The sequence below is a fragment of the Heterobasidion irregulare genome (assembly GCF_000320585.1).
Source record: "Heterobasidion irregulare TC 32-1 unplaced genomic scaffold scaffold_01, whole genome shotgun sequence".
Classification (NCBI taxonomy): Eukaryota; Fungi; Basidiomycota; class Agaricomycetes; order Russulales; family Bondarzewiaceae; genus Heterobasidion; species Heterobasidion irregulare.
Genome location: NW_009258197.1, coordinates 271,363 through 291,111, shown reverse-complemented (window position 1 = coordinate 291,111; position 19,749 = coordinate 271,363). Strand labels below are relative to the sequence as shown.

General features: G+C 53.1%; 7 protein-coding genes across 7 annotated transcripts; 2 read left to right on the top strand and 5 right to left on the bottom strand.

The window, feature by feature from the left end:
* Positions 1–2,026: 2,026 nt before the first annotated feature.
* Positions 2,027–2,817, bottom strand: HETIRDRAFT_241893 (uncharacterized protein; the record flags this gene model as incomplete). The annotated part of the gene is made up of 3 exons (XM_009542237.1): positions 2,027–2,335; positions 2,420–2,686; positions 2,785–2,817. Coding segments are annotated over 3 exons (609 nt in total), but the record flags the coding sequence as incomplete, so codon positions are not given.
* A 272-nt stretch (positions 2,818–3,089) lies between these two features.
* Positions 3,090–3,828, bottom strand: HETIRDRAFT_58537 (uncharacterized protein; the record flags this gene model as incomplete). Its single annotated transcript, XM_009542076.1, has 3 exons — positions 3,777–3,828; positions 3,494–3,721; positions 3,090–3,356 (listed from the first exon to the last, which is right to left on the bottom strand). Exons 1-3 carry the CDS (start codon positions 3,777–3,779, stop codon positions 3,090–3,092), a joined length of 498 nt encoding a protein of 165 aa, XP_009540371.1. The 5' UTR covers positions 3,780–3,828.
* A 386-nt stretch (positions 3,829–4,214) lies between these two features.
* HETIRDRAFT_149346 (uncharacterized protein) lies at positions 4,215–6,096 on the top strand (the record flags this gene model as incomplete). The annotated part of the gene is made up of 2 exons (XM_009542236.1): positions 4,215–4,523; positions 4,579–6,096. The coding sequence occupies 2 exons, from the start codon at positions 4,215–4,217 to the stop codon at positions 5,746–5,748; spliced, it is 1,479 nt and encodes a 492-aa protein (XP_009540531.1). The 3' UTR covers positions 5,749–6,096.
* A 210-nt stretch (positions 6,097–6,306) lies between these two features.
* HETIRDRAFT_99000 (major facilitator superfamily) lies at positions 6,307–8,763 on the bottom strand (the record flags this gene model as incomplete). Its single annotated transcript, XM_009542235.1, has 15 exons — positions 6,307–6,357; positions 6,433–6,694; positions 6,752–6,800; positions 6,854–7,034; positions 7,096–7,160; positions 7,208–7,253; positions 7,308–7,544; positions 7,597–7,711; positions 7,762–7,824; positions 7,881–8,011; positions 8,065–8,131; positions 8,197–8,337; positions 8,414–8,458; positions 8,521–8,686; positions 8,745–8,763. 15 exons carry the CDS (start codon positions 8,761–8,763, stop codon positions 6,307–6,309), a joined length of 1,638 nt encoding a protein of 545 aa, XP_009540530.1.
* Positions 8,764–9,458: 695 nt separating this feature from the next.
* On the bottom strand, positions 9,459–11,446 carry HETIRDRAFT_468124 (uncharacterized protein). Its single transcript, XM_009542234.1, has 8 exons — positions 11,305–11,446; positions 11,203–11,236; positions 10,888–11,147; positions 10,506–10,755; positions 10,393–10,435; positions 10,175–10,318; positions 9,863–10,093; positions 9,459–9,795 (listed from the first exon to the last, which is right to left on the bottom strand). Exons 1-8 carry the CDS (start codon positions 11,326–11,328, stop codon positions 9,648–9,650), a joined length of 1,134 nt encoding a protein of 377 aa, XP_009540529.1. The 5' UTR covers positions 11,329–11,446; the 3' UTR covers positions 9,459–9,647.
* Positions 11,447–13,401: 1,955 nt separating this feature from the next.
* Positions 13,402–18,061, bottom strand: HETIRDRAFT_241294 (uncharacterized protein; the record flags this gene model as incomplete). Its single annotated transcript, XM_009542233.1, has 3 exons — positions 13,402–13,737; positions 17,825–17,937; positions 17,995–18,061. Coding segments are annotated over 3 exons (516 nt in total), but the record flags the coding sequence as incomplete, so codon positions are not given.
* Positions 18,062–18,702: 641 nt separating this feature from the next.
* HETIRDRAFT_406548 (uncharacterized protein) lies at positions 18,703–19,589 on the top strand (the record flags this gene model as incomplete). Its single annotated transcript, XM_009542232.1, has 5 exons — positions 18,703–18,887; positions 18,944–19,095; positions 19,155–19,184; positions 19,241–19,495; positions 19,551–19,589. Exons 1-3 carry the CDS (start codon positions 18,819–18,821, stop codon positions 19,156–19,158), a joined length of 225 nt encoding a protein of 74 aa, XP_009540527.1. The 5' UTR covers positions 18,703–18,818.
* Between the last annotated feature and the right edge of the window lie 160 nt (positions 19,590–19,749).

Below are 19,749 nucleotides of genomic sequence, written 5' to 3'. Positions count from 1 at the left end.
CTGCCACACACACACCCCGCACCGCCCCCACCTCTCCCCGCCGCCCCTCTCCCTCCACTCCAGAGCCCGCTGCGCCCGCGCGCACACCAGAACCAGAGCCCGCCGGGCCTAGAGACAGACCCGCAAGAAACCCTACCAGAACTAGAATCGGACACAGCGCCAGAGCACGACCCAACCACGCCCGTCGCTCCACCAATACCGGCGCCCGCCTCGCCACCGCGCCTGTTCCAGCCCGCGCCAGTGCGCGCGCAGCCCCTAGTGCAGCCCCCGCCGCGCAGGCGCGCGTCTGGCGCGCGCCCGCTCGTGTCACCAGAGCGGCCGAACACGGCGGGCCCGGGGACGCTCAGCGCGAGCTCCCCGGGCTCAGGGCGGTTCCTCGCAGCGGCGCCGCCGGTGCCCGCGGTGGACGTCACCCCCAGCTCGCCGGGCGCGGGCGCGGCGCCGTCCCGCGGGCAGCTGCTGGCGCGCGCCACGGCGGCGTCGCCGGAGGCGAGCGAGCTGAGCGACGGGCCGGCGACGGACGGGGAGGGTGTGCGTGGGCGGTATGTGCATGGGAATGGGAGGGGCGGAGCGGAGGGAGGGGAGGGGAGGTGGCGGCGGCCGCGGTCGGCGCATGCGCATGTTGGGCTTGGGTTCGCGACGCATCGGCGGGCGGAGATGCCTGAGGGTGGTGTGGAGCGCGGGGCGGAGAGTAGCGGCGCAGGCGTGAGTGCAGGCGTCGGTGGCGTGCTGGGGCGTTCGAGTCCCAGGGCGAGTCCAAGCCCGACGCCGCTGAATGCGGGTGTGACGCTCGGTGCTGGCAAGGCGGGGTTCAAGCGTGCGGCGCGGAAGCTGAGCTTTACGGCGCCGATGTTTGGGCTCGTGCGTAGGGATAAGGAGCGCGAGCGGGAGAAGGAGGAGCGGAGGGAGCGCGAGCGGGAGAAGGAAGAGCGTCATGAGCGGGAGAAGCAGGAGCGGCGCGAGCGGGAGAAGGAGGAGATGAAGAAGAAGCGCGTGTCGCGCTCGCCGCCGAGCGCGTTTGCGAACGCGGCAAGCGTCGCGGCCGCGCTGCGGTGAGCGGGCGCCCGTCGCGTTGCGCGATACCCACGCCCATCTTGCTGGTGCTCGGTGTGGCGGGGCGAGAGGCGGCCAGGCGGGCCAGCGGCTCTCGGACACTCGGACGGATTGGCGGTCGTGCGCACCGGGCTGGTTGGCGACTTCGAGCCTTGGCGGTTGTAGCAGTTTCTTCCCCGCGTCGCGTCGTCGGCGCACGATTATACTTATCCTATACTACTGTAGCATCCCCCCACTTCTCAACAGCACGCTTAATGGATTCGCGTCCGTTCATTCCCGGTTCGATTTCTTTTTCACACTTTCGGTTCGATACTCGTTTCGATTTTTCTTTCGTTATTTTATTTTGTTTGTGCTGGATTACGACTAGTAGTACAGGAGCCGCGTTGGCCTCGTGCCATTGCGGTTTCTTTTTTGCATCAGAGTCGAATATAGACCGCGCACGGGGCCTGGCATCCGAGGTCGGCTTGCAGCTCATATTTCTTGTGCAACAATACATTCGTGGTATTCAGGCGATGAATCTGATTCTTTGCAGACTGAGCATCTGATAGCTTGTATATCAGAGGAGAAGATACAGGGACACAGACCAGCACTAATGGGGTACCACATGCCCCGGAGTCTTCTCGCGTGGTGGGGATGCGCGCAGGAACAAAAGCAGGACGTGTATCATGCGTCAAGGACTGCCAAGATATATGCCACAGGGGGCTGCTGTGATACTGACATACACTGATGGGACTCGTATATGCGGATCCATGGTGGAACCATGTGTTGCAAGTCGTAGCCGGTCATCGAGAAACGTACATGTTAGATCAGAGGAACTGCAGACCTGATGCAGCCTACCGTTCCATATTGACGTGACGCCCGCTCATTCTTCCTTCCGCACGGACCGCACCTCATCATCCCGCATCTGGTCCACCTCCGCCCGTGCCGTGCCTGCAACGCCTTCTAGCGCGCTCATTACGCGCGGCACGACGAACGCAGCCGCTGCGGCGCCCACGAGCACCAGGAACGCGACGGTGGGCGCGACGGAGGCGGGGAGGACGGTGAAATAGAGCGGCTCGAGGATTGTGATGAAGGCGACTGCGGGCGGCGGGGGAGGGGGCATGAGCGGTGCGTGGGTGCGCGCGCGGACCCCGGTGGACACGAGGCGGATGCGGGCGAAGCGGAGGCGCGTCGTCGGGGGCGGAGAGACGGGCGCCAGAGGGGAGGGCGGGGAGGCCGGGAGGCCGAGGTGGGACGCGAGCTCTGTGGGGGTGTAGACCTGGATGGAGAAGTCCGCGGGGGACTGGGTATCGCGACGCGATGCAGAGGACACGGAGGGTATGAGGAATGATGCGTGGATCATGTACATAGATCGCACGTTACGCACGGATGCAGGCCACGACACCCTCAGGGTGAACTTTGCGTATGAGCTCCATGCGGGCTCGTCGAGATCGAGGACGGCCCATGCCTCATAGGGGCAAGGTGGTGGGGTTGGTGTGCCATCATTGACAGCGGCTGCGTGAACAGGCGGATCGCAGACGCTCTCAAGCAAGGTGTGTACCGGCGCGGGGTCAACATGCCATTGGCGCTCGTATGTTGCCGGGCTCAGCACTGGCCTGCGCAAAAAGTAATGATCAGGATTCGCGAGGTTCGTCTATGCAGATGACGACTAAGTTACCAATCAGCAGTGTGCTGTGCCAAAAAGTTAAGCGAGGAATGAGACAGAAAAGTCGGAGCAGAGGGAGAGGGAACAACCAAGAAGTTTATAATCTCGGTATTGGCGAGGGTAGGAGTAGAGAGAAGGATGAAGGAGACCACAACCGCGATCGTGAACGTCATCGAAGGGTGGCAATTGGAGACGCGTCGATCTCAAATTCGTGCAGTTTTCAAGGCCAGAACAACTTCATTCGAAATCAATGCGACAAGCAATGGCGAAAGCAATAGCAGAGTAGAGGGCAACAATTCGACGACCAATCAATGGTACAGACATTTGCTTGTATTCTTTCGACAATTCCTCATAACTACCACTTGAATCGTCCACACCACAAGTTCAAACATCAACCAGTGCGCAGAATCAAGTGCACGCCGCTCTCCGTGCTGATGACATCGCTAATCTCGCCGACCTTGAGCGCGTACGTCGCGTCCTCGAACGGCTTCTGCATCTGTCCGGGGCGGAACCAGCCGAGGTCGCCTCCGGATGAGTGCGAAGAGCAGTCAGAGTGTACGGACGCGAGCTCGGAGAACGAGCTCGGAGAGCCGTTGATCTGCGACTCGTACCCTCGCAGGATGGTGATAGCCTCTTCTTTCGAGCGCGTGATGTTCGGCTGTGTGATGGGCACATGGGACGCGGTTTAGCAATGTGGCAAGGAGAGCGAGCGGAGAGAGGATGACGGAAATGGATAGGACAGGGAAGGACAGGGCAGGGCAGCATAAGATAGAGGGGGTAAGAAGAGAGACGCACCTCTTTCCAACTGGATGGACGCCTGCTCCCGCTGTGCTTCACAAGCAGATGGCTCGCGCGCACCTGGGCGGGGCAATCGCTCCCACCGAGATGCTCGCTCGCACCAGGCAGGTTCATTATTTGCTCCTCTGTGAGCTCCGGTGGGCGATCCCAGAGCGACTGCTGCGTCTGGGTGTTGTAGAAATACGGCATGCCGCGCGAGGTCGAGACACGGACTTCCCAAGGAGACTGGGGGAACGTCGGTGAGTCTACGGGACACTACGGTAGTTTTTAGAGCGCTCACCATGTTGATTGATGACCGCTGTGTGTGGGTTGTGGTTGTTGGCGTCGAGGTCAAGTTCGAGGTTACCTCACGTCATAGCTGATTAGATGGTGTCACCTTGTCACGAAGAGCAACATCACAGTCACGTAGTGTCACATGTGGTAGGATGTTCATGTCACGGTGAACTCTCCAGTCCTCTGACTCCGACTATCACGAACAACTACCACGCCGCTCTTTCTTACAGCCCATTCCTTCGCGCTCTTTTACACAATGACGAATTTAATGACCTCGACTCTCACGAGCCTCTTTACGCTCGTCTACGCAACAATTTTCTACCTCACACTCTTTGTCGTCCATGTTTGTACTGGCGTCTTCAATTTCCTCGACCACAAGCTTGCCGCCCATGCCTCTCGGTCTAGTTTATCTTTCTTGGGCTTATCTTTGACTTCCTCTGTGTCTATGTCTGCAAAACCTGAAGGCACATTCGATATGGCGAAATTCTTGGACCCTGTGAAGCTCTGCAGCGCGCTCTCTGCACCCGGTACCGGACCTGTCGTTGCGCTGTTCAAGCCACCCGCCGCGAGCTCGGTCTTGCCATTCGTATGTCTCGACGCATCAGCTCCTTTTGCAACCCTGCCTAGCGGCGAGGACAGCAATGTGGAGCTCTCTAGCACTTACGTGGCCTATCTGGCACTTACTGGGCGCGCGGTACTCTCAGCTGCGACAGTAGGCCTTACTGCGGGCGCCGCTGTGTACATTTACTCAATGGTATGCTGTTCCACAAGCCGCTACGTAGGTGAACTGCTGATCGGTTATCTTATAGCTCTGGTCCAAGATGCGTGCGGTCCGGTGCAAGCAGATCGAGGGACCCTCTGCAGATGACGTCGCCCTCGGGATGTGGACGCACTTCCCTTCACTGGCTGCTTTTCGGCTGAACATTCGCGGGCATATCTCTCGTACCGCCGTGCCCGCACTTCCGGCCCGCGATGCGTCCGCGTCTGCACTACTTGACGCCGCGGAGCTTGTCAACATGTATGCGGTTGCTGGCGATGCGATTGATGTTGCGGAACTTTTTAAGACGGTCAGACTGTGCTTGGACAACGAGACTGGTGCTTTTGACAAGAGGCTTTTGAGAGCTATGATGACACCCTTACCTGGAGACTGCTCTATGACTGCTTTGGACGCTGAAGCCGCCAACACGTTCTTGCGTAGTGTCCTTGCCTGCTTGTCTGGTCAGGCCTTGGAGGTAGAACAACAGCTCGAGATGAAAACGACTCCTGTCCCTGAGGTCTCAGCTCCCCTCGATCTCGAGGAACTTGTCTCTACTGCTGCTTCTGAACCCGAATCTTCGTCTGAGCCTGTCCCCGAACGGAACGATCCCATCACGCCTCATAGCAAGCCGTCTTCAGCCACATACTCTCCCTCCCCTCCGAGCACCGCTGGTCCCTCCACACCTTTCAGCCTCTTTTCGCACCCGGCCATCGTGACATCGAGTCCTCTCGCATCAAGCACCCCTACGAAGGTCCTCAATCCGCGTGCGCCGGCCTTCACCTCCAAGATCGACGCCTTGCTCGCTGACATCCCTGACATCGCGCACCCCTCGTACATCGCCCCGAAACCGAAATTGACTCTGGACTTGGTCAATTCGCACATCCGCGCGGCATCCGCCACCACCACCGCCACGCACGCCACCACCTATTCAAGCTTCAACGTGCACGCCAACGTGAGGCCGACGGCGCTGCGCTTCCAGCCCGCCCTGCGTCACGCCTCGACTGCGAGCCTCCCGCCGAAGCCTGTGGCTGCGACCGTCGCGCTGGCCACCGTGGGGCCGGTGCAAAGCGCTCGTCGCCGGCCGGGGTTCGTGTCGCTGTCGATGGGTGGCGAGGCGCAGCGCCTCGCACACGCGCCGTTCTTTGCTAGTATCGGGAAAGGTAAGAAGGCGGCGGCTGTTGTGGCTGCTGGCCCGTCGATGTTCGTGGGTGCTGCCCCTTGAGTGAACTCTCTGTTCTGCTGGACGATTGGCTGGATTCGTGTATGCACTTTTGCACAATTTCGATTAGGTATGATCAACAGAGTACGTTAATACTACCGCTTGCGTTTGACCCACAGGTTTTGTATCATCAGCCAGTGGACGTGTTCAATGGATGTTAATTTTGGCGCCTTGCTGGTGGTTCGTAATGTCTAGGCTGCGCAGTGTACCCTCGGAGTTTTAACCAATCCGCTTCACTAGCAACGAAAGGCCGGTTCGAGATGCGGGCCCTAGGCGCGAGCATCCCCCATATTTTGTCTCAATTACCTCGTACCATGTTCCAACTATATCATCTGGCTTCGCGAGAGTTTCCTTAGTGGTGCGACCCATTCCATCAGAAATTCAGAGCCTTTCGGGCGGGTTTGCAGCTCGCAGACAGCTCCGCTCTGTTTGTCTGAAGAAAATCTGCATCACAAGGGAATTCATTACAAGGTGATTCTCTGTTATGTCCCCAACATCCCGCATTCAGTTCACTAATTTGCCGATACGATAGGCCTTGATAGCCCATTATATACATATGTCTTAACCCTTGTGAGCACTATCGGCCTCAAAGAAGTCAGGATGTCTTGCGATCTATGAGCAGGGTGCAGTAGTGTCATCAGCATGGTCTTACACCGAATTTCATCCGAGACGGTGCGAAAGACTGACCCATGACCTCGTTCTCTTGCCAAAAATATACATCGGCACGGAGGCCAGACAGCAAAATGCCTGGCATCCGGCGAGGATGAGGAGCGAGGCCTTGACGCCTCTGTGCTCGATCATGCCGTTGGCGAAGAAGCTGAAGCCGTAGAGGACCAGGTTCTTGAGGAAGTTGCTGATCGCGAAGCAGTGGAGTGCGTTGGACCCGTGGGTGTCCAGGAGATAGGTGACAGCCGCAGATCCAGAAACTACCATGCTGAAGTTTGCCATCCTACAGAAAATCAGCATGTGTCAATGAGGTGCATTAGGAGACGTAATTGAAACTGACGCGAGGCAGGCTACAGCACCTATCCATGGCATATTGTTGGTTGTACCCACTGACGAGCGCGATCAGCGAAATAACGATGCAAGTGAAGTGCTAAGTATTTACCTGCCCAGCCTGCATATCCAAACACACCGAGAAGCATTGTTGACATGAATACGAGTCTGTACTCGGGCTCATAAATCCCGCCATTTCTCTTTGACATCCATACCGCTCCCCAATCGGTCAATGGGCCCGTGATGACCATCGCAATGACGATGCCGACAATACCACCCAAGTTGGTCAGTCCCTGCGTGTGCAGATGAGCTACATCACAGTGATGAATGGATAATGGTGATATGGTGACGAACAGTTTGAGAAGCATTGAAGTTGTACTCGATAGTGAAGATTGTCGACGAGCATATGGGAAGCAAGCCTAGAGCAGTTGAGACAATAACCCACGTATATGATGACCCTACTCACTCAGCCAAGCGGTTTGCATTCCGTGGGACAGGAAGAGGAACACCGTCTACAACGCGTCAATACGTAAATTGGAAAGAGCACCTTAGAAGCTGGGACTTACCACTGGCGAGCACGTGAATGGGAGGGGTCTACCCACGACCTTCCACAGAGGGTCATCGCTGAACATCCCGTTCCAAATTTTCAGCTGAGATAGGTAGCTAGGAGCGGAAGGGGAGATATGGACAGAAACGACCTCGTCCAATGAGTTCAATTCTTTCTCCAAACTATGCCTCTCGAGAGTTTTTTTAGCATGTGATCCAGTAGTAACTGTTGGGAGATGATGACGCTTGAATGTTGTCTATGAATAAGATTATATACAAGGGGTTGTAAAATAAACAGAGAAGGCATACCTCGGGGACAAAGAAGAAGACAAGCAGAGTACAGATCCCTAACGGGATGCTTACAAGCCAAAACCCCATCTGCCACGAAAGATTCTGGACGACGTATCCATATATCAGCGGTCCGCTGTAAAAGATCCATCAGCTTGAGCTTCGAAAGACTCATGTCCGACGAACAGTGTGATCCCAGCCATGATTGAAAAGCTCCAGATGACCGAGCGTGCCCCTCTTTCGTGTATACTATCATCCAATGAGACGTCAGAGAGACTCGCTCTCGGCTGATAAATATAGCTCACAAAAATATCTGTTCGATAGTCGAAGCCACTAGACTTTGCAGGGCAGACATACCGAACCCTTGGAATACACGAGAGGCTCGAATAGACGTTAGATTTGGGCTCGCAGCGCACCAGACGCAGGCTATGAACATCTGTGTCGACATTGAATATTTGAGCTACAGACTTCGAATGCAGCGGTATTTACCAGGGAGACTGAACACAGGTACACGATACGGTGTCCGAACTTGACGGCAAAAGAGCCTTGAACAAGCCTACGCTCTCATGATGAGCCAAGCATCTACGACAAAGCAAAACCTAAGGAAACACGCGTGCTCACATGAAGGTACTCAGGCCCAACAGAATGGCCCCAAAACTGGACGCAACGTTGTCGACAGACGTGTTAAACTGTTTCGAGAGCAAGACGTATCCTGGCCCTGTCATCGGAGACAGCGCGCCATCGAGGCTCGCCGCGAACGCCCTATCGCAGGCGAAGATGAATGGTTAGCAAAGAGGCATCGCAATCCAAATGTAGATTCAACAAGAAGTAGACGCACAAAGTCCAAAAGCAAGCCTCTTTTTTCCACCGAGACCAGTTCAGACTACCACGACCCCAGAACAATGAGTGTCACTTCGAGTCAGTGAACATATCAAGATGACGTACGGGTCCCTTGGATCGTCAGATGGTTGTGGGTTCAGGACGATATGTGCGTGCCTCCCCGTTCCCCGCTTTAGGTCAGACGCCTTGTCGAGAGTAACCTCATGTCCGTGCACGATGCTGAGCTCAGATAAAAGTGCTGTCCCCGGGACATGTTCCAAATATTTGTCCTCTATACGCTGTGTTTCACGACGAGCTCTGCTTCCGCGGATTTAGCAACAGGGACTCACCGAGTATGCCAAACACCATCGTTATAACTGCGAGGCAGGGAAGCGAAGAGGTGAAAGAGAGCTCACAAGTCACTCCGTTGATACTCACGACACCCAAGCTTTAAGGCAGAACAAATTTGCCCGCCGAGGTGCTCGTAAACCTCTGCTCTTCTGATTGGAGGAGCGAGCACAAGAACCCCGGTGATGCCAGCAGCACAGTCAGCTGAGAGTGTTGAGGCTCAATGAGTACAAGCTACAAAATAGAACGCTGGAAACGTCGGGTTGGCGCCTTGTTCGCTTGCCTTCCGTGTGTCCTTGCAACGCGAGCTGACCACACAGATCAAAGTCAAACAGCTTCTCGAACCACTGTACACGCTCATTGAGGACATGTATCAGTGACTGCTCTCATCGAGGATGCCGAATCGCTCACTTACCATAAGCGAGTTCGAATAATATCGACGACGGCCGTATCACAGCATCTATAAACAGACGGACTGTCTACACGGAACAGGACGAGAAGCATGTTCTCGTGAGCAATGTTGCAGGTTTCGCTCGTGGTCAAAGGCATGGCGCGGGCAGATGATGCCTGTTTAACGCCATGCAGTTCAATATGCTCCATCGTGACGATAAAAAGAAGTAGTCAGCTGTCCAGGACACTTACTTACGACGGGTCATCGTCAAAATGGTATTTCCGTCTCCGAAAATGTCACTAAGTCCCGCCAACACGCTCCGATACCAGAAAGAAAACGAACCCTGCATTAACTGTGATTCTTGACTATTGAGTCGCGGTACATAGCCTCCGGGCGATACGACGATATACAACAAACTTTCTAAATCAACTTCCTTTCTATTCATAATTGGCCTACCGGCGTCCGTTCCGATGCACGAAAACGCGAGTGTGATCGACGCCGTGCAGCAATACGCCTACTGTTCCGATTCGTAGCCCAGTGGATTCTTCGTCTGCCAGTTCCAGAGGTCTTTGCACATCGTCTCGAGATCTTGCGGCGCCTTGAACTTGAGCTCCTTCTCTGCGAGGGACGGATCAGCAGTAAGGTCAGGGACGTCGCCCCGTCTACATTGTTTATGTTCAATGCCACGCGAATCAGTGAATGCTAGAAGGAAAAGAAGAGTGTACGTACCGCCGACCGACAATCTCATACTTATAATCGAAGCCTGTCGCCTTCCGCATCGCATCGACAATCTGCAACACGCTCATACCTTTGCCCTTTCCGAGGTTATAGGCTTTGTACCTGGCCTCGTCGGGGCAGTTGTCGAATATGGTAGACTCGGGAGCAAGCGCGTCAAGTGCGAGGAGATGCCCGGACGCGAGGTCGAGAACGTGTAAGTAATCGCGCACACAAGTGCCATCTCTGGGAGATGAGGAACAATATCACGTGCCAGGCAGCGCGGAATGAGCGGAGGGAAGTAGACGGAGAAGGGAATTGGCATACGGGGTTGGATAATCGTTTCCGAAGACACGCAGTTTGTCGTCCTTTACACGACCAATTGCCATATGGGCAAGGAGCGGCAGCAAATTCCCAGGCCGTCCTCGGGGATCTTCTCCAATGAGGCCAGATGGGTGGGCCCCTGCAGGGCTATGAGACGAAGATATAATAAAAATAGGCATGAGAACATGATCGACTATTATCGGGAGAGTGGAGTCACATACTTGAAGTAACGCAAAGAGATAGCACGCCATCTCTCGGGTTCAGCTACGACGCCAGCGATCAGTCGATCCAGTCAAAATAGGAAGGGTATGCGAGGCCACAATGGCGAACGTACCGTGTGCTAAGTCATCAATGATTGTTTCAGACATAACTTTGCTCTTCCCGTACGGGCTGTCCGCCTTCAGACGGGTCGTTTCGGGGATTGGGACCTTCGGCGGGGTGCCATAAACAGTCGCAGATGACGAGTATACGAAACGCGTGCAGTCGAATTCGGACATGGCCTGGAGAAGGAAAATCGTCGCAGAGACGTTGTTGTGATAGTATGTCACAGGTATCTCTGTCGACTCGCCGACAGCTTTGTAGGCCTGTTCAGCATCATGTTCAAGCGATCGTCGTGTCGTCGTGGATGGTGAAAGGGGTGAGGGAGCACAAAGTCGATTGGAAAGCGGATCGCAGTTTAGGATGTGAAGGGGCGTGAAGGAAGCCCGTGTACGCACCGCAATGTGAATGACTCCCCAGATGCCACCCTTGCCATATTTCTCAAACACGGCCCTGACCTCCTCCGGGTGAGTAAGATTGACGTTGTAAGAGTCGATCTCGGTAGAATCCTTGTCCTGCTCGGTAGCGTTCTCTGGAAGAGCGTCATGGGCGATTTGAGTCAAGCGGGTCAGGGCTTTGGGATAGGAGTTGTGATAATTGTCGATGCAGATTACTTTGTACCTTCGCGTGGCTTGGAGGGCGTATACGACATGAGAGCCTGTACAGGACACAAAGTTAGCGAGTTGGGCCCTTAGACACGGTCCAGCACGTACCGATGTAGCCAGCTCCGCCAGTGACGAGGACACGCTGGAAAAAAATCAAGGAGAGAAGATATGAATAGCCAGGATAAACGCCGAAAGGTGGGATCGGCGCACTTTGAGAGACGAATCAGTAGACATGTTTGCAGGGCGCCTCGTGTGAGATGCTGATGGGAAGAAAGGATGAAGCCGAGGTTGGTGATCAGGTTATGGAGGGTTATGCTGAGTTATGGGATGTTATGGTGCTAGTGGGTAGCTCTATGGTAGCTCAAGTTTTAGATGCAGCGCTTGCTTTTATATGATCATGAACTCGTCCGAACATTGTTACCGTGTTGGGTCGTCTGAATGCAATCCAAGGCTAGTCAGGCCCGTTGAGAGGCTCGAGATGCAGAAAGCCTCGATATCTAGAGCCGATCTATAGCACTCCGGGAATTTTAAAATCGTACCTTGAGCTTTGCAACTCATTCGATAGCGCTCCTCGTTGTTCAAAAATCACCAGAAAGGTGTCTTCGTCGACTTATATCGACGTCGTTCACTATTATATTTTTCTGCATTTTCTCTGTCTTCGCAAACGACAGCGACTTTTCATGTTCGTCGGCAGTCGTCGGCGGCCAGAGCCTCGAGTCGGACCGATCGGACCGTCTTTTCTCTCTTCTTCTCACTGCAACTGCCATCAGTCTTCCTCACTGCAACTAGGCCTCACTGACCAGTCACTCGACAATCGCGCTTAGAAACCTTGAAAAACATCGAATAGCACGACCATTCCATTCTGAGGCTTCTTCGAAGTGTTCATCATCTCTATCGCTGTCTGCTGCACGGCCGCTTTATGGGCAACTCTGCGTCGTAGACCACGTCTAGCATTAAATTTGGTCCTCAGATCATATCGATAGCGTCTCCCTGCTCTAAGCGGACATCGTACGCAGGAATAGCGTTCACCGGGGATGGGGGGCCCGCGCGGGTCGACGGCACCCTGCGCAAGCGTCATGCGGCTACGACGCATGCTGTAGTGGAGTGCATATTCCCAGGTATCTTTCGAGCGGGCATTTCAGACCTATAGTTCAGGTAATCTAGTCTTTCAAGGAACGGCCTAGTACGGTCCTTACTGCCGTATGTTCTACCTGCGACTCTGGCGGGCGTAAGTGGATCTTCAATGTTCAGCCTACGGCGACTTCAGCGGCCCACCGGCCGTCAGTCAGCGATCCCGCCCTTCTTCTCCTGCGTCGTCATCGACCTCATTATCTGACACACTGGAAGGACTCCGCCCGCCAGAATTGTCTCCACCGAACCAGATTGTTCTGTAGAGTATGGATCACGACTCCTCTTCGCTCGGCAGCTCGGAGCTGCTCACTCCTGGAACTACCGATGAGTATGTGCATATCTCCGCAAGAGCCGATGCGAACGGTACAGCGGGACGGGAACCGATGTGCTCATTCAGCCAGCGTGTTGAACACAGCTAGAACCCTACTCATGGGTATCAGCATCAGTCAGTACCGGACCGATCTTTCTTTTTTGCACTCATGTCTCACTCATCATTCGCAACAAGGCTTTCATAGGACAACCCGTGACGACAACATATTGAATTCCGGCTAAGAGTTTCGACAAGGACCTCAGACATCGTAAGAATGCTCATGTTCGCACTACAGCAGCTGATTAACGAACACTATGAACACTATGGCACTGTCCCCATGTTGATTCTGACACAGTTTCGACGTCATAGCTACGTGTCTCGATCTGTGTTTTGAGGCGACAAACAACGTCTCGTAACACAAGCAGAAGCCATGGTCGTGCCAACTTGTCGCTCCAGCAGCATCTGTCACAACGAGCCAACATATTGGAATAACCTGTGTTGGTGGTCTAACTGCTGACGATCAAGTGTAGCTTACACGTCTCAGATGGGTCAGGGCTCCGAGTATGATGAACTTGAGTTGAATGTATAGAAAAAAATGAAGCCATCGTAGGTCATGATTTACTACCCTCTATCCCAATGGTACGCCTCTGGTCCTTCTTCCTACGAACGAAGCCGATAACACCCTTGGTGGAGCGGACAAACCAACTGTTGGCACTGGGCTTGTCGGCGGAGGATCCATTAAATGTGGGAGATGGAACGATCTCTTGGCCGATGAAAGTGTTCGGCACAACGGCGGAGGATCTATCACTCGTAGGAGATGGAACGACCTCCTGGCCTATGAAAGTGTGCGGCACAACGGCCTTGGTCCACCTCTCATAGATCGCCTCTATGTTCTTGAGGAACTCTACCGCCTCGGGGGTGGGCACCCCATAGGCTTTGGAGACGTGGTTAGTCAGGGTGGTGAACGTACGATCCCAGTGACAAAAAAGCTTCCTCCCAGCATTGAGGATAGCCCAGTGGGGATAGACGTGTGACTCTAGCTCGGGCAAATTTGTGAACGGATAATCGATCAATTCGGAATTCCTATCGGCGTCTAGACTTGCATCATTAACGGAACTTCGAGATTGTCTGAGGAGGCTCATGATTCGCCTTGGGCCAAGTGGCACAAATCGATAACGGAACGTTCTGGCATCATCGTAGAGCTAGTTGGTTCGAAGCTGCTTCAGCGCTTCTATAGTGCAAAGAAATAATACAAAGCAACCCACCGTGATAATGTCCTGATTCGTTTTGTGTTCATCGAGTATGCGCTTGACGAGTTCCATAGAGGGCAGTAAGAGCCCCCGATTCTCGATATAAATTCGGCGCCAATCAGCGCTCACTGTGGGACGGGTAGATGAGTTGAGAGGACCGATGCCAACAAGGTCACACGTTTCTCACATTGAACGATATTCCTGGGGTCATTTATGTTGAGAAAATTGTAAGGAAGTCCAAGGGCATATTCCACTGTGGTCTGGAATCACAACTTTAAGAACGTTGCGAGGAAGCTAACGAGGTGGACTCACCTGTATCCGCGGATTGCGACGGGGTATGGTGAAGAGGTGAGTTGGTTCCACTGGTGCTCTGGTCGCCAGCTCTCTAGTCAACAGACACAAGCCTTCATTTGAGTCCAGAGGCTCAGGGAGCGACGCCACACCGACCATTGAGGAGATGACAGAGGACATGGTAGAAGCGGTTAGGAAGGCAGAGATAGTGAAGAGGGAGAATCTGTGAGGGCGAGAGATGAGGGTTGAGGAAAGATGTCGACTCCTTATAAGAGAGAATTGCGGACGCCAATGCGAAGGCCATCCTGTGGCAGTCACAATGAGCATGGACGGTGGCAGCCAATGCAAAGTAAATTTAGCCGAAACAAGGCATCGGTAGAGGCAAATGTGGCGCCTGGCTTTGCACGTTACTTTGGAGGCGTGTGTGGACAAAACAAGAGTGACATCGTGTTGATCACCGTAGAAGGTGTGGAGAATCGGTACGGCAAGGAAGTGGCAAGGACCACTGCTAACGAGCCTGGGGCTGCCTGAGAGAGTCCATGAGATGGAGCCGTAAAACAGCTCAAGCGCTCAAGCGAGCTACTTTCCAGAGTTCCCCAGCCCTGCAGTGGATGAGACCGCGTGACCTTGTCTAACACGTGACTGGTCAATGAGTTGGTCACTGTTGCGCACACTGGAGAGACAAGAGTGCTTGTCTCAGCAGCGGGAATAATAATCGACGCTTCCTCGCATCCTCCTCTTCGCAACTCCCGGCAGCGAACTCCACGTATCATTATAGAACGACCACACGATGTCTGGGATGGAGCCGCATCCTCTGAAATGGTTGAAATTAGCAGAGAGTACAGAGTTTCCAAGTGCGTGCGTTAGTGCATTTGGTTTTATCATCTCCTCACTATTCCATCGTTAAGATAGTGGTAGCGGGCCTAGTAACTCCAAACGCAAGAGGTCCAGCTCCGATTCGGCACTTTTGGGCGTGAAACGCCGCCGCACAATGAGCAGGGAGCAGTCTCCGAAGCCTAACGTACCAAGTCTAGTCAAAAGTATTGAAGGAGAAATAATTTCATTGAACATAAGTGTGTCATCTCTATGCCTACCTTGATTTACATGCGCTTATGAGCCAGTTGCTGCAAAGATGAGAGTGTCAGCGAGGGGGGATATATTCGTATGTTTACGTTGCAGCAGTTCTCTTCTGATGTGCTGAATCCTTGGATCCTCAGATAAAAATCTGAAGAGAAAAAGGTCTATGTCAGAACCAGAGACTTTCAATTTGAAGCGTCGCAAATTAGCGAGTGGCAATCAGCCCATAACGTGGAACATTTCGAGTACTGTCAGGGGCGATAATGGAGGCGATACAATGAGTATGTCCATATTTTTGCTCGACTTCTGACCACATTTGACTGCCCCCTGCGCGAAAAGATAGCAAGGGCTACGTCAAGACCTCAAATCAAGCTCAAAGCATCGGCAAGATAGATCTTCCGGACAGCACTTGTATGTCTGTGTTAACATCGCTTTTCATCTCGCCCACTGATTACCCACCTCCTCAAGCCATTGACCGCCCCGAAAACTTCGACAATCGTAACGCGAATCCGCTGTCGGTATCGGACGCCGACCGATGTCTCTTAACGCAGGAACTTTCTTCCGAGGCTTCAGTAGAACCATGCTATCTATTGAATCAGCGTCTGTGGAGTAACAGTGATCTGGTACGTTCTGACTATACATTGAGTGAAGATCGGACTGCCTGACTTTGCACAGCTAACGCGTTTGGAATGGTCCTGGGGGATGGAATACCACTCACTTGACCCGAGATCAGAATCGAATAAAATATACTGTACGCGTCGTTTGGCTTGGTTACAGATTATCGCTGACGTCGTGTGTGGCCACAGTACGGCGTGATTGGTTAAAGTCATTCGATAGTGAACGATGGTTACTTCTTCCCACACCCGAGATGGCGGAGAAAGTCAGTGCTCACTTCATGAGGAATTTAGCAACTCAATCAAGTCTACCTTTGGTTGATACTGTCTGTCGTCTCTGTTGTTCTGGTTGTGATTTTTCTGATTTGATGATTGCTCAGATATACGACGGTGCCGAAACTTTCGAATATCGGATGCTATCGCTGGAAGACGCGGAACTTCGATCATTCAATCGAATTGATCGGCACGACTCAATGAGTGGGACAAGCTCGCCAAGCAAGGGAACTGCTGTCGATCAGCGATCGACTCGACATTATCCACCATTCCATACGTTGCCATCTCTCATATCTCGTGCAAAACCTCACTTCGTCATCTGCGACGCCGCTGCGAAGTTGTGTCAACGGTATACTGTTGGGCCAGAGTTTGCAGCTAAGTTGAGGTCCGTTTGGCACGGTCACGATTTCGATCCCTCCGACATGCGCATGTCAATACAGGGAACATATAAGGATTGGTTTGCATGTGACGTACCCGCAAGATACGCATCCACCTCCCGTGTCCTTGTCCCGATCCCCCCCCTCTATCCTTATTCAACCGTTGCCGAAAGACAGTATCCCTCCAAAGCCTGTACCGGTCCATGCGTTCACAGCCGATCTGCGTGGAGGCCTACTCGCTGTCTACGCTGCTCAGGGTGGAGTAGGACCTCTGTCGACGACCCAAATTCAGCTCACTCTGATAGCGATGGGGACCTTCAGATCGACGAACAATCCGATCGGATGGCCCAATATCGAGCGTACCTCAAGCTTATCGCTCATCGTGTCAACGAATGGCAATCGTGTTGCATACAGCAGGTGAAGAAACGAGGGAGGTGGACATCCAGCCTGGTCAATACTAAGCAGTTGAGGGACTATGCCCAAGAACCACCACGCAATCTCGAACAGCGAGGGGGCACGCCCTGTGCGGGGTGTTGTTGCCATTCCATAAGAGCCCAACCTGTCAGATGTAACAGGGGAGTGCAGACTTCAGGGTAATCTAATTGTGTAGCCGCGGTGCTTGGGACAATGCAGGCATAGCCTTGATTGGTCCGTGCGCCTGCCTCTTTGCCGTGTATAAATGATTGCCGCCCGCGCTTGCGTCTGTCGCACACTGCCATAGGCATTGATTTGCATTTAGATAGGACCCTGGCGTGTGCGTAAATATGTCTGATCTAAAATGGCAAGATTTTGGCTTTTCCGTCAGCACGATTTCGGGGTCTTTCTGTCAGCATTGGGATCGGAGGTGGTAATTGGGGCCGATCTGTCAGCACAATGGGATATAACGTCCAAATGTAGTGAATCAATGCAATCGGGGAACGTTTATGTACAGTGCTGTTAAACTATGTTCAAAGGTCTAATCTAAACAACCCCCAGGCCTATAAAAGTGTTCGGCACAACGGCCTTAGTCCACCTTTCACAGATCGCCTGTATGTTTTTGATGAAGTCCATCCCGTCGTGGACGGACACTCTATAGGCTGCGGCGACGTGGATGGCCAGGCTGTATAACGCGCGATCCCCATGACCATGTAGCTTCCTTCCAATATTGAAGATAACCCAGTGAGGATAGATATGTGACTCTAGCTCGGGCATATTGCTGAACGGATATTTAAAATATTCGGCAGTCTGACCGGCGTCTGGACTTTCATCGTTGGCGATACTTCGAGATTCTCTGATGATAGTCATGATGCGCCTTTGTCCAAGTGGCACAATTCGATAACGGAACGTTCTGGCATCATCATAGAGCTAGTTGGTTCGAAGCTTCTTCAGCGCTTCTATAATGCAAAGAAATGATATCAAGCGACCCACCGTGGTGATATCTTGATTGATTTTGTGTCCATCGAATATGCGCTTGACAAGTTCCATAGAGGGCAATAAAAGCCATCGATTATCATTGAAAAGTCGAAGCCAATCAAGCTTGACTGTGGGCCGGGTGAATGGTGAGAGAACCGATGCAAACAAGGCCAAATGTTTCTCACCCTGAAAGATATTCCTTGGGTCGTCTATGTTGAGAGAATTGTAAGGAAGTCCAAGGGCGTATTCCACTGTGGTCTGGGATCACAACGCTGAGAACTGTGCGAGGAAGTTAACGAGGCTGACTCACCTGTATTCCCAGATTGCGACAGGGGATCTTGAAGAGGTGAATTGGTTTCACCGGCGCTCTTGTCGCCAGAACTCTAGTCAACAGACACAAGCCCTCGTTTGGATCCAGAGGCTCAGGGGGGGACGCCACACTGGTCACTGAGGGAATGATAGAAGACATGGTAGAAGTGGTGGAAGACGAAGCTGGTATGGAGGGAAAATCCGATGAGGGTGAGAGATGGGGATTGAGGAAAGGTGTCGAATCCTTATAAGAGAAAATTGTGGTTGCCAATGCGAAGGCCACCCTGTGGCAGTCACAGTAAGCATGGATGGTGGCAGCCAATGCAAAGCAACATTAGCCGAAACAAGGCATGGGTGGAGGCGAGTGTGGCTGGAATGGTACGGCCACCGCACGCTACTTTGGAGGCGAGTGTGGACAAAATCGTGGCTGCCATGGAGGTACGTCATGTTGACCACCGTCACTTTGATGAAGCTGTGCAGCACCACTCCGGTTTTGCAGTGGTCGTCGCCGCGACTGGATGATCGTGTGACCTTCAAGTTGTCTGCGCGAGATGCGTCGACACGTGACCGGGTTATGAGTCGCTGCGATCGACTGGGATGGGATAGTCGCGCACACAGAAGAAAAGAAACACGACCTTCCCTTCCTCCTCTCCGCAACCCCCACTAGCGACGCCCCATATCATCACAAGTCTACCGTACTATGGCCGGTATGGAATTGCAACCTATGAAAAGGTTTAGCTGGTGGGAGCAGCAGAGTTCGCAATCACAAGTGCGTCTACATCTGTGCATTTTCTTTTATCTTCTAATCACTTCTCCATCGCTAAGATAATGGTAACGGGCCTAGCCATCTCAAACGCAAACGGTCAACCCGGATCTGGCAATTTTGGACGTCGCGGCACAATGAGCAGGGAGCAGTCTCGGAAGCCTAACGTACCAAGTCAGAAGTATCGAAGGAGAAAGGATTCCATTGAACCTGAGTACGTCATTTTTACTTTCACATTTGATTGCATGCGCTTATGAGCTATTTGCTGCATAGTTAAGAGTGTCAGCGAGGGGGGATATATCCGTATGTTTACGTTGCAGCAATTCTCCTCTGAGGTGCTGAATCCTTAGGTCCCTTAGATGCAAATTTGTATCAGAATCAGAGACTTTCAACATGAAATGTCGCAGATTAGCGAGTAGCAATCAGCTCATAACCTGGAACTATCCGAGTCCAGTTAGGGGCGATAATGGAGGCGATACAATAAGTATATTCATATTTTTGCTGGATTTCTGATTATAATCGACTATTTTTGGCGCGAAAAGATAGCGAGGGCTACGTCAAGACTCGGAATTAAGCTCAAAGCATCAGCAAGATAGATCTTCCAGACAGCACCTGTGTGTCTGTCAAGGTCGCTTCCCATCTCGTCCGCTAATTACTCTCCTCCTGAAGCCATTGTTCACTCTCGAAACTTCCACAATTTCAATGCAAATGCGCTGTCGGTATCGGACGCCGATCGATATCTGTTATCTGGTACGCCATGACTGCGCGTTCAGTGAAGATCGGTCTGCCTGACTTTGCACAGCTAACACGTTTGGAAAGGGCCTGGGGGATGGAATACAACTCATGTGACCCGACATCAGAATCGAAC

Coding starts and splice junctions, on each gene's coding strand:
- HETIRDRAFT_468124 (XM_009542234.1), bottom strand. CDS start 11,328: ATGTCTACTGATTCGTCTCTCAAA. Junction 10,436..10,505: donor CATTGATGACTTAGCACACG/GTACGTTCGCCA, acceptor CTGGCGTCGTAG/CTGAACCCGAGAGATGGCGT. Junction 9,796..9,862: donor TATGAGATTGTCGGTCGGCG/GTACGTACACTC, acceptor TAAACAATGTAG/ACGGGGCGACGTCCCTGACC.